The 11,935-nt window shown below is 42.5% G+C and overlaps 1 protein-coding gene across 1 annotated transcript; it reads left to right on the top strand.

The window, feature by feature from the left end:
* The first annotated feature begins 8,532 nt into the window (after positions 1 to 8,532).
* On the top strand, positions 8,533 to 11,502 carry LOC139388022 (proteasome subunit beta type-6-like). The gene is made up of 6 exons (XM_071134506.1): positions 8,533 to 8,657; positions 8,941 to 9,008; positions 9,184 to 9,315; positions 9,548 to 9,677; positions 10,660 to 10,804; positions 11,201 to 11,502. The coding sequence occupies exons 1-6, from the start codon at positions 8,562 to 8,564 to the stop codon at positions 11,326 to 11,328; spliced, it is 699 nt and encodes a 232-aa protein (XP_070990607.1). The 5' UTR covers positions 8,533 to 8,561; the 3' UTR covers positions 11,329 to 11,502.
* The last annotated feature ends 433 nt before the right edge of the window (positions 11,503 to 11,935 follow it).

Here is an 11,935-nt window from a genome sequence, read left to right as displayed (position 1 = left end):
ACATAGAATATTCGGGTTGCTAGAAGTTCTCGTTACACGCCTACCCAACGACCTTCCTTTCATGTTTGCCTTAAGTAACCTTATATCTTATGTAACCATACCAAACATAACATATTAAACTAACTTCAGTGGCCCGGATTTACATGTACTATGTTACGTCTAGTCTATAAAACCAGTCTGACAATTCACAAATAAATAATCTCATTCTTCCCTTTCACTGGTGCACAGGCATACACATCGATAAACCGGGACTGCACTGCCAGCCTTAAATTCAATACATTGTATACACGCAGACGCATGTCTGTTAAAAGCAACCTCACTTTTTTCAATAAACCCTTAATGACCACTCCCTTTTCAATAAATACTCAAGCATATGGATGATGATTCCCCCTCCCCCTATTTTTCATTCCATCTCTCTGTCTCTGTCACCCTCTCTCTCCCCCTGTATTGAAACACAGGCATACAGTTGATCAATCGCTTGATTAACTCTACAGTCTGTGAGGTAGTGTTAGTATTATACAGCCTAGTACTGTTGGCAGTTCAGAGTGAATGGTGGGGACAGGGATACATGTGGATAGGAGACAATAGTTGAGACAGCTCTTATTCAATTGGCTTTTGAAAGGAACCATGACATAAGTTATCAGGCAGTCTACAGTATTGGTGCCAGATGGTTGGCTAGTGTACTGAGTGAGACCAAAACAAATCAATGATCCTAAAAGCAAAACTAAGCATTGATCTTTTTGTTGGGAATCTGAGTGCCCCACAAACTCATCCAACTAGGATTACATACACAGACTATATTAATAAATGTCTATGTCAAAATGATAAATTTACAGTTACCTGTTTACCTGTAACATTTACTAACATTTACCTTATGATTAAATAAAATGTGTCATCATAATATCCCATGTAAAACGAACATTAATATACAGCAGATAAGATAATTTCAGCTGTGTGAAATACAAATACACTTGCTTTTTCATTGGCGTGCAGAGTTTCTGATGTATGTATTTGCTATTTCAGCACCAGTGATGATGTGAGGGGTTAAAGACCCAATGCAGACATGTTTATATCAATATCAAATCCCTTACTGTAAAAGATTTCCATTAAAATTGTAGATAGATAAATATATTTTAGATAGATTTTTAGCAACAAAAAGAAGTGGGTAGGGGGAAAACTGAAAACTACACTGAACAAAAAATATAAACGCAACATTGGTCCCATGTTCCATGAGCTGAAAGTGTTGGTCCCATGTTTCATGAGCTGAAATAAAAGATACCAGAAATCTTTCATACTCACAAAAAGCTGATTTCTCATATTTTGTGCACAAATTTGTTTACATCCCTGTTAGTGAACATTTATCCTTTGACAGGTGTGGCATATCAAGAAGCTGATTAAAGAACATGATCATTACACAGGTGCACCTTGTGCCGGGGACAATAAAAGGCCACTCTAAAATGTGCAGTTTTGTCACACATCACCATACCACAGATGTCTCAAAGTTTAATAAAAAACTTTCACAATATTCAATTGGTAGTTACAGTCTGGTCCCATCTCTGCAACTCCCATACAGACTTGGGAGAGGCGACCCAGCCAAGTCGCACTGCTTCTTGACACAATGCTCGCTTAACCCGGAAGCCAGTCGCACCAATGTGTTGGAGGAAACAAAGTACACCTGGCGACCGTGTCAGTGTGCATTGCGCCCGGCCCACCAGAGGAGTCGCTAGAGTGCGATTGGACAAGAACAACCCAGCTGGCCAAACGCTCCCCTAACCCGAACGACGCGGGGCCAATTGTTCGACGCCGCATGGGTCTCCCAGTCGTGGCTGTTTGTGACACAGCCTGGTATCAAATCAGGATCTGTAGTGACGCAGCTAGCACTGCGATGCAGTGCCTTAAACTGCCGCGCTATTCGGGAGGCGTCTCAAGTTTTACGGGAGTGTGCAATTAGCTGACTGCAGGAATGTCCTCCAGAGCTGTTGCCAGATAATTTAATGTTAATTTAATGTTAAATCGTGTGGGCAAGCGGTTTGCTGATTTCAAAGTTGTGAACAGAGTGCCCCATGGTGGAGGTGGGGTTATGGTATGGGCAGGCATAACACACAATTGCATTTTATGAATGACAATTTGAATGCACAGAAATACCGCAACAAGATCCTGAGGCCTATTGTGATACCCATTTTTGGGGAGGAATCTTTGACCAACAGATGCATATCTATATTCCCAGTCATGTGAATTCCATAGATTAGTGCCTAATGAATTTATTACATTGACTGATTTCCTCATATGAACTGTAACTCAGTAAAATCTTTGAAATTGTTGAATGTTGCAATTATATTTTTGTTCAGTATAGCTGTTACAGACAGAGAAGTTTGGTCTATTAACCAATTTACAGCATAGTGATGTCACCATGGAAAGCCAAAACTCCCGCCCATGAAAACCTGCTGATTAGAAGGTCCTGTGTAGATTGTATTTTCAACCAGCAACTATCAGGAAATAACACTGATCAAATGTTTTCACACTTTTAAGGTGTTAGTTTCATCAGCTGTGGTACCATATGATATAAAACACAGATTTTTTTTAAAGCATTTTGACTACATTGGGCCTAAACTGGGAAATCATACCTGGAATAATTGCAGAACCATGGCCAGGTCCCTATCCAACTGATGATACTGAAAATACATAATCCTGACCTCAACCACAACCTTTGACCCCTAAACCTAGCATTAGTCCAAACCTTAACCTTCTGCTGTAAAATCATGTATCTAACATTGACCTTTAACCTTAATCATAACCCTGTCAAACTGAGGGTAAGAGTGTGACAAGCGACTCACATCCTACTAACACTGACATGATTAGGATGTCAGGCACAAACATTTTTACAGTCAGAAAAATGGTTCACACAACCATATTTTACACCATCTGTGTGTTGAAATCCTGTTATCCGGTGCTGGGCTATAGGGACACACTGGCATTCTGTTGGTCTCTAGTGGGGGAAATGTATAACTGCAAGGTGAACATTTTTCACAAGCAGCATGCACATCTGTCACTCTCTTTTAGGTTATATCACCATCATCTCTTAGTGATGATAAACAAGCCAGGGGCTTTCACCTGGGTTCTGGAGTAGAAAACAACACACACACCAACAACAGGCCATTCAAAGTGACAACTCCATACCAAAAATGTATTTTTAAAACAGTTTGCCAGTGTATTAGCCACAGATAGCAGGCGTAATGAGAGCAGGCTGTGCCCCTGTCTGTTGCTCTGCCAAAGACTGATGTTTGATTTGTCACAACCCACACCGTACGCCCTCCCTCCCTTCCTCTTATAAGAACATAATCCCATCCTCTCTCTCTTTCTCAGAATTCATTTGATTCTGTGTGTGTGAAATCAGGAGGCTTACCTCCACTACACTAGGAAATCCGATTTAAAACACATTGGAATATAAACCTATTATCATTTACAGATTGATGGAATCAATGTGAAAGTGATGAGAACATACATTCCTTTTTTAGGCTACAATCTTAGAAAAAAAGGTTCCAAAGGGGTTCTTTGGCTGTACCCATAGGAGGACCCTTTTTTGGTTCCAGATAGAACTCTGTGAAAGTTTTTTTTACATGTAACCCAAAAGGGTTCTACCCAGAACCAAAAGGGTTATACCCCGAACCAAAAAGGGTTCTTCAAAGGGTTCTCCTATAGGGACAGCCAAAGATCCGTTTTAGATTCTAGATGGCACTTTTTTTAAAGAGTGTACTACCACTGATAATAGGACAGGACATACAAGGTGTTAAAAGGAGATGATTATGTTTTTTACCATTAAACATTTGAATACTATGTAACACTAATTTTAGAGAGAGTGGGGCTACACTCTCTCTTTCATCTTTATCTTCACTCTCTCTCTCTCTCTGTCTACCTCTCCTACCTGTATAACATGGCAGTGCTCTCAGTCTACCTCTCTCTCACCTGTATATCATGGCAGTGCTCTCTGTCTACCTCTTCTACCTGTATATCATGGCAGTGCTCTCTGTCTACCTCTTCTACCTGTATATCATGGCAGTGCTCTCCGTCTACCTCTCTCCTACCTGTATATCATGGCAGTGCTCACTGTCTACCTCTCCTACCTGTATATCATGGCAGTGCTCTCTGTCTACCTCTCCTACCTGTATATCATGGCAGTGCTCTCCGTGTACCTCTCTCCTACCTGTATATCATGGCAGTGCTCTCTGTCTACCTCTCTCTCACCTGTATATCATGGCAGTGCTCTCTGTCTACCTCTCTCCTACCTGTATATCATGGCAGTGCTCTCTGTCTACCTCTCTCCCACCTGTATATCATGGCAGTGCTCTCCATCTACCTCTCTCCTACCTGTTATCATTGCAGTGGTCTCTGTCTACCTCTCCTACCTGTATATCATGGCAGTGCTCTCTGTCTACCTCTCTCCCACCTGTATATCATGGCAGTGCTCTCCATCTACCTCTCTCCTACCTGTTATCATTGCAGTGGTCTCTGTCTACCTCTCCTACCTGTATATCAATGGCAGTGCTCTCTGTCTACCTCTCCTACCTGTATATCATGGCAGTGCTCTCGGGCTACCTCTCTCTCACCTGTATATCATGGCAGTGCTCTCTGTCTACCTCTCCTACCTGTATATTATGGCAGTGCTCTCTGTCTACCTCTCCTACCTGTATATCATGGCAGTGCTCTCCGTGTACCTCTCTCCTACCTGTATATCATGGCAGTGCTCTCCGTCTACCTCTCTCCTACCTGTATATCATGGCAGTGCTCTCTGTCTACCTCTCCTACCTGTATATCATGGCAGTGCTCTCCGTGTACCTCTCTCCTACCTGTATATCATGGCAGTGCTCTCCGTCTACCTCTCTCCTACCTGTATATCATGGCAGTGCTCTCTGTCTACCTCTCCTACCTGTATATCATGGCAGTGCTCTCTGTCTAACTCTCCTACCTGTATATCATGGCAGTGCTCTCGGGCTACCTGTATATCATGGCAGTGCTCTCCGTTTACCTCCCTCCTACCTGTATATCATGGCAGTGCTCTCTGGATAACTCTCCTACCTGTATATCATGGCAGTGCTCTCGGGCTACCTCTCCTACCTGTATATCATGGCAGTGCTCTCTGTCTACCTCTCCTACCTGTATATCATAGCAGTGCTCTCTGTCTAACTCTCCTACCTGTATATCATGGCAGTGCTCTCGGGCTACCTCTCTCTCACCTGTATATCATGGCAGTGTTCTCCATCTACCTCTTTCCTACCTGTATATCATGGCAGTGCTCTCCGTCTACCTCTTTCCTACCTGTATGTCATGGCAGTGCTCTCCGTCTACCTCTCTCCTACCTGAATATCATGGCAGTGCTCTCCATCTACCTCTCTCTCTCACCTGAATATCATGGCAGTGCTCTCCATCTACCTCTCTCTCTCACCTGTATATCATGGAAGTGCATTCAGCCTCATAGTCAGTCAGGGAGATTGCACATTCTCTGAGGTACAGCATCAGTCTGCGTTTCTCCACCAGCCTGTGGGTGGCCTCCAGGATTTGGGAGGCCAGCTCTGACTCACTCCTCTGCTCTTACTTGTTGCCTACAAGTCCTCTTTCTTTTGCATTTATGTGACCAAAAAGTAGCAAAAAATATGCCCACCAAAAAGGTTATGCAAACCAGTATCACTGTTACAGATCTACATGTTTATGCAGGTAGGATATGGCTGAGATGAAGAGTTAAAAAATCCATCTTGAAGCAGAAAAAACTCTTCACTGGTCCCGCTGATTCAAAACACCTGTTAAACGTCAACAAGTCTTGATTGCTCTTTTCTGATGTCTTAATCCAGAATGAATCTAAATCAATCCTAAAGTGACAACAACATTCAAACACGGAGACGGATTTATGAGCATCGCTTCTTTTACTGAAGATGGACAGAAACAACAATCTGCATCTCTCTCGCTCTTTATGTCCCTCTGAGATGACAGCAGACAAGACAAGTGAGCATCAATACAGAACAACTCAGTGATTCCATCAAAACTCATTGATGTTTGAGTGGATTTATCATTAGGTCTATTTTTGATATGTCTGTCTTGTGCAGGGCCATCGGTTAGCCTTGTGGAGATGTCAGTAGGGACTATTTCAATGCTGTGTTAGTCCTGGTCTATGCTGCAGTGGCGATTATCTGGGATTAAGCTTCTCTAAGCGCTCTTTTGATTGACTCAAATCACACTGGCAGCTGGCTAAGGCCAATCTCTCTTTTCCCGTTGAACATTACAGACCCCAAGGTTCTCTAACAACTAGGCACCTTAGAGCTTAGGAAACCATGGTTACTAATAGCGAGGGAGAGAGCCAGTGTGTATGCATTACTAGGATCTAGGCTGTTTTAAACAGAAATAATGGGTCGGTCTTTATTCTCCTTCAGTGCCTCCAGGACTGCAGTGGAGCACATTTCAGGTTATGTTTCATACTCACATTACACGAGTTTGACCTAAAACACATTTTATTCGCCGTCTGCCTATATTGACCTGCGCCTCAAGGCACAGAAGAAGAGGTCAGTCTGGACGATTAAGGCATTTTCTTTTGCAAACAAAATGAGTGTGCACATATAGCGTGCGTCTGTGTGCTTCATCCCCAATTTGATGCCCTCAAATAATTACCTAGGCTAATCCAGTGCAGCAGTGGAAGCTGCTGAGGGAAGGACAGCCCATAATAATGTCTGGAATGGAGTCAATGGAATGGTGTCAAACACATCAAAGATGTGGTTTCCATGTGTTTGATACGATCCCATTTACTCCATTCCAGCCATTATTATGAGCCGTCCTCCCCTCAGCAGCCTCCACTGCAGTGCCGGTTATTAGTATTATTATCTGCTGCATAACTGTATAGAGATGTAAGAACCTGGCACTTTGATAATCCTACAGATGCCTGCAAATAGAAACACACACACACAATAAGAAAGCGGATGTGATTGTTTGAGACAGGATGGACCTAGAAGGGCACAGGAACAGCCAGAGGACACGGTGACTACATCTGCAATGCAGCGAGAGTACCACCACCATCACATCTGTGGGTATCCTGAGGCTCTCTCACAGCTTACAAATACACAATATCGGGTGTTTTTTTCCTAAAAATGGCGATTTGCGTCATAGTCCTTGTAACACAATCAGTTTATTCACACCAGAAGTCTTTAGAAATGGTAGTTTAGAGTTGCATTCAACCTTGTGCAGACCTTCTTCTATTCTGAAAAAAGTACAAGTAATGTATTCAAGTTTTTTTTTTAAAGAAAAATGAATGGTTTGAATGAATGGCCAGAACACTAATGGTCACTTCCATCTTCTGCAGTCAAATCAAATCAAATCTGCTGCTCTTTCATAGTACTCCCATCTATACAGTACTCTTGCAAAGCTTTTCCTCAGTTCCCCATGAATCACACTACATGTTTTAACCATCATCCCAATCAATAGCAAAATCCCTGGAGCAAAATTCAATCTCGCCTTAAGAAATAGTTGTAGCAGATCCAATACCAGAGAGTGGTACAGTGTTTCACAAATAATCTTACTGAGAATATTTGAGAATTCCCTTCATATCCTGTTATCAAAGCATACAATAATAATTAAAGAAAGTCTGGCATTAGGCTTGCTCATATATACTGAAAATCGAGAATTTTCTAAATTCATGATTTGACTATCATCTAGAACTGGCACTCCCACCTTTATCATGAAGAGGGCACGACAAAACCTATTACCCCTCAGGACACTGAAAATATTTGTCATGGGTCCTCAGATCCTCAAAAGGTTCTACAGCTGCACCAATGGTTGCATCACTGCCTGGTATGGCAACTGCTCGGCCTCCGACGCAAGGCACTACAGAGGGTAGTGCGTACGGCCCAGTACATCACTGGGGCCAAGCTTCCTGCCATCCAGGACCTCTATACCAGGCGGTGTCAGAGGAAGGTCCTAAAACTTGTCAAAGACTCCAGCCACCCTAGTCATAGACTGTTCTCTCTGCTACTGCACGGCAAGCGCTAATGGAGCACCAAGTCTAGGTACAAGAGGCTTCCAAACAACTTCTACCCCCAAGTCATAAGACTACTGAAAATCTAATCAAATGGCTACCCAGACTATTTGCATTGCCCCCCCCTTTATGCTACTGCTACTCTCTGTTATTATCTATGTATAAGTCACTTTAATAACTCTACCCACATGTATATATTACCTCAATTACCTCGACTAACTGGTTCCCCGCACATTGACTCTATACCGGGTCTGCGTGTATATAGCCTTGCTATTGGTGTTTTACAGCTGCTCTTTAATTATTTGTTACTTATATTTCTTATTTTTGTTTGTATTTTTCTTAAAACTGCATTGTTGGTTAAGGGCTTGTAAGTAAGCATTTCACTGTAAGGTCTACTACACCTGTTGTAGTCGGCGCATATGACAAATACAATTTGATTTGATTTTTGAAGTTGTTATTCTCATGCAATCCAACAGGTGGCGATAGTCAGCACAACATAATTTGTTAAACCAGACCAGCGAAGAAGAACATTATTTCATCAACTGTCAAGATGGCTGCTGTGTACATGTCAGCGAACCGGTCCGAAAATGCTTTTAGTACAGTTGATTTGGTGCCAGAGTGGGCACAAGAAGAAGTTAGCACTGGGGTGAGGAAATGTAGTATAGCACCGTTCACTTTACATAGGTTTGATTGCGTTGCCCAAACTGAACACAGGCATTTACATGCCACTTCAGCTAGCTAGCTAGCTAGCTAGCTAACAATGAGACTGCAGAAGCGCTCGCCATGTATGTACCTAGCTATAGCATTTTACAGCTGATTTTGTTGGTAGCCAGCTAGCCATTACCGTTTCTTTCTACATAATGTCCTTGGGATTATTTTCACATAAATAAAGCAAAAATGTTGTTCTGATTCTTCATGTCTAATCGCAGACTACCATTATGGCAGTGGAGTTTGATGGAGGGGTTGTGATTGGCGCGGACTCCAGAACAACAACAGGGTAAGTTAAGTTACTTTAAATCAAGCAACTGTGTCTTACCGGCTTCCTGACCCAATAGGGAATAGATTGCTGATTAAGTCGGCCTCTATTCCATTGACATTTTTGTGTTTTAAAAACATTATAGCTAGAGCTGCCTAATACTCCCAATCGTTATTTTTTCCCCAACTGGTTGTAGTGCTTACATTGCCAATCGAGTTACTGACAAGTTGACTCCCATTCACGACCGCATCTTCTGCTGCCGCTCTGGTTCTGCAGCTGACACACAGGCTGTTGCTGATATAGTCACCTATCAGCTGGGCTTTCACAGGTAACACACCGGCTATACCTCTACACAAAGATCAAAACTCTTCACACAGCTATATAGTTAGTGGCTATCTTCATACCACTCCCAGGATAAAATAAGTGCTTTGAGAACTATCAAAATATTGTTTTGAGTGTCTGATTCAAGTTTTAATGTACAAGCACAGTGAAATGCCTTTCTTGAGTGTCATTCTATATTTATTCACTGTGAAATATCTCTCCCTCTGTGCCTGCTGCAGTATTGAGCTGGATGAGCCTCCACTTGTGCAAACGGCAGCCAATCTCTTCAAACAGACGTGCTACAGATACAGAGAGGAGCTGATGGCTGGCATCATTGTGGCTGGCTGGGACAAAAGAAGGGGTGGACAGGTGAGTTATCAGCATCTGTATTTGGATCATACACTCCAACCACTTTTCCCCCACTGTCTCAGAGAAATGTGTAGGGTCATTCCACTGCAAAAAGCAAAGAAAGGATTTCAGAACAATCTGGGATGGTGGTGGGTAGGGTATAAAATTAGCACCTGCCAAATGTGGGAAGATCTGGGTATTGGTGGGTAAGAATGTCTGTTTAACCAGCCATGTTGGTCAATTTGCAGGGCTCTACAGTGAGAGCATTACATTTGCAAATAAAAAAAATAGTAAAGTATGAGCACATACGAGTTAGGGTTAGAAAAATTCTGCAGTAGCTGTTTTGTTTAATTAGATATTAAAAACACAGAGAAATAGGAATACTATATCCCACCTCGCACAGGAACACTGCCTGACAGGGGAGCTGCTGTGTGCAATGAATGAGGAGCTGATGGATTCCTTTTTGAAAGCACTGCCCACAGGCATAAAAGTTGGTCTAATTTACTCAAAAGTCTACTATGTACTTTGTCCTTATGTTTTTTTGGCAATTTACATTTTGAGTCTTCTGCTTCAACTGATAGTGAAGACACACACTAGTCAGATCTCAAATCGTGACAGGAATCAAGTGGTGTCGTTACCATGGTAAACTCGCATCATTAAAGGGGCAGCTAAACATTTTGTCTTGCATATTTTGATTAAAAGACTCAGGTCACCAAAAATAAATGGAAATTGAGCAATATACCACATTACTTCTTACTAATACATTTCTTGTTTTAGAAACATTACAAAGCATGGTCATCCATTTTGTGTTTTTGATGTAATTATGGTGAAAACATATTTTGGCTGGTAAAAAATCCTAGTAGCTGGTAGATGTATATATTTTTTGATCTACCTGCCACAGTGGCTGGTGACCAAAAATGACATTTTAGGCCCTGGTGGTGGGTGTCATGGCTTGCTGAGATTACATGGATTGACTCTCCAGTGACCCTTCCCTCTTACACAGGTGTACACAGTCCCAATGGGAGGTATGATAGTGAGGCAGCCAGTGTCAGTAGGTGGTTCTGGCAGCTCCTACATATATGGCTTCATGGATTCTAACTACAAGCCTGGGATGACCAAGGAGGAGTGTCTTCACTTCTGTACCCAGGGTGAGTTGGACCAGAGGTTGACAGTCTAGCACAGTGGTGGGTAATTCCAATCCTGGAGAGCAACAGTGTCTGCAGGCAATTGTTTGAGCCCTGTACTAACAAAGCTGATTGAAATATACCTAATAGCGTTGTTTAAAATGTAAGACCTTGATAAGTAGATTATTTGAATCTGTTGGGAAGGAACATTTGCCTGCACAAGCACAGCGGACCCTGTAGCCCACCTATGATCTTTACACTGTCATTAGGCTGTTTCAAATATCTTCAGCTGTAGCTTTTCTAATCTCTCTTCCACCCTGTGTCATGACAACTGAACTGAAAATACTTGATAGTTGGATCTGTAATATGTTGGTTGTCGGGTCACATCTAGGTGTTGTTAATGTCTCTCTCTCCATACAGCCTTGGCACTGGCCATGGAGCGGGACGGTTCTAGTGGAGGAGTGGCTCGTCTGGCAGCCATCACAGAGGAGGGCCTGGAGAGGCGGGTTGTTCTGGGAAACCAGCTGCCCAAATTCTCCAACGCCTAGACAAGGAGCAGAGGGGAAATTCCTTTGCTGTGCAGACCCTGTCAAGTCCATCCACTTAAACGCTATACCTAGTCCTGTGCAGTGTAGGACTTTGGAAAGCAGTGTGAATGTGTCTCATTTATTTTTGTTTTGCAAACTAAGATTTGTCATGCAATAAAAAAATACTGAACCTTAGATACATTTGTGTTCCCGTCTCTCAGGCCTGTTTTTCATTAGCTATTATTTCTTGGAAATTGAGTGAAACTGCACACAAGACTATAAAGGATAACTGGAAGAGATAATTGGCATAACATTTTCAGAGGTGATCTCACCTTCTTTGCAGTGAGTTGGAAGTAGACTAAACACAACACCATTTCCAAGATGTATAGTGAGGAATGCAGACAGACATCATGGGGAGGACTTTTAACAAAAACTACCCCGAGAAATGTTGCATGCCAAGCAATACGGACTTGAAGAGGTGACGCCAAGGAGTAGATCTATTACGTTGATCTGCTGTGTATTTTCCTCTCGTGCTGCTGACTTTATGGCACGCGCTCACGTTTTGCGCGGGACTTTGATATCGTTTGTTGGCCTTAAATGCAGGCTGGATTGGAAACCGTCTGGCTAA

This window comes from Oncorhynchus clarkii, chromosome 29 (assembly GCF_045791955.1).
Source record: "Oncorhynchus clarkii lewisi isolate Uvic-CL-2024 chromosome 29, UVic_Ocla_1.0, whole genome shotgun sequence".
NCBI classification, from domain to species: domain Eukaryota; kingdom Metazoa; phylum Chordata; class Actinopteri; order Salmoniformes; family Salmonidae; genus Oncorhynchus; species Oncorhynchus clarkii.
The sequence above is the reverse complement of the archived record's forward strand: the minus strand, read 5'-3'. Positions and strand labels throughout refer to the sequence as shown.

Excerpts from the sequence above, each read along its gene's own strand:
- LOC139388022 (XM_071134506.1), top strand. The coding sequence starts at position 8,562 with ATGGCTGCTGTGTACATGTCAGCGAACCGGTCCGAAAATGCTTTTAGT. Across the intron at positions 8,658-8,940 it reads AAGAAGAAGTTAGCACTGGG|ACTACCATTATGGCAGTGGA; the intron begins GTGAGGAAATGT and ends GTCTAATCGCAG. Across the intron at positions 10,805-11,200 it reads TCTTCACTTCTGTACCCAGG|CCTTGGCACTGGCCATGGAG; the intron begins GTGAGTTGGACC and ends CTCTCCATACAG.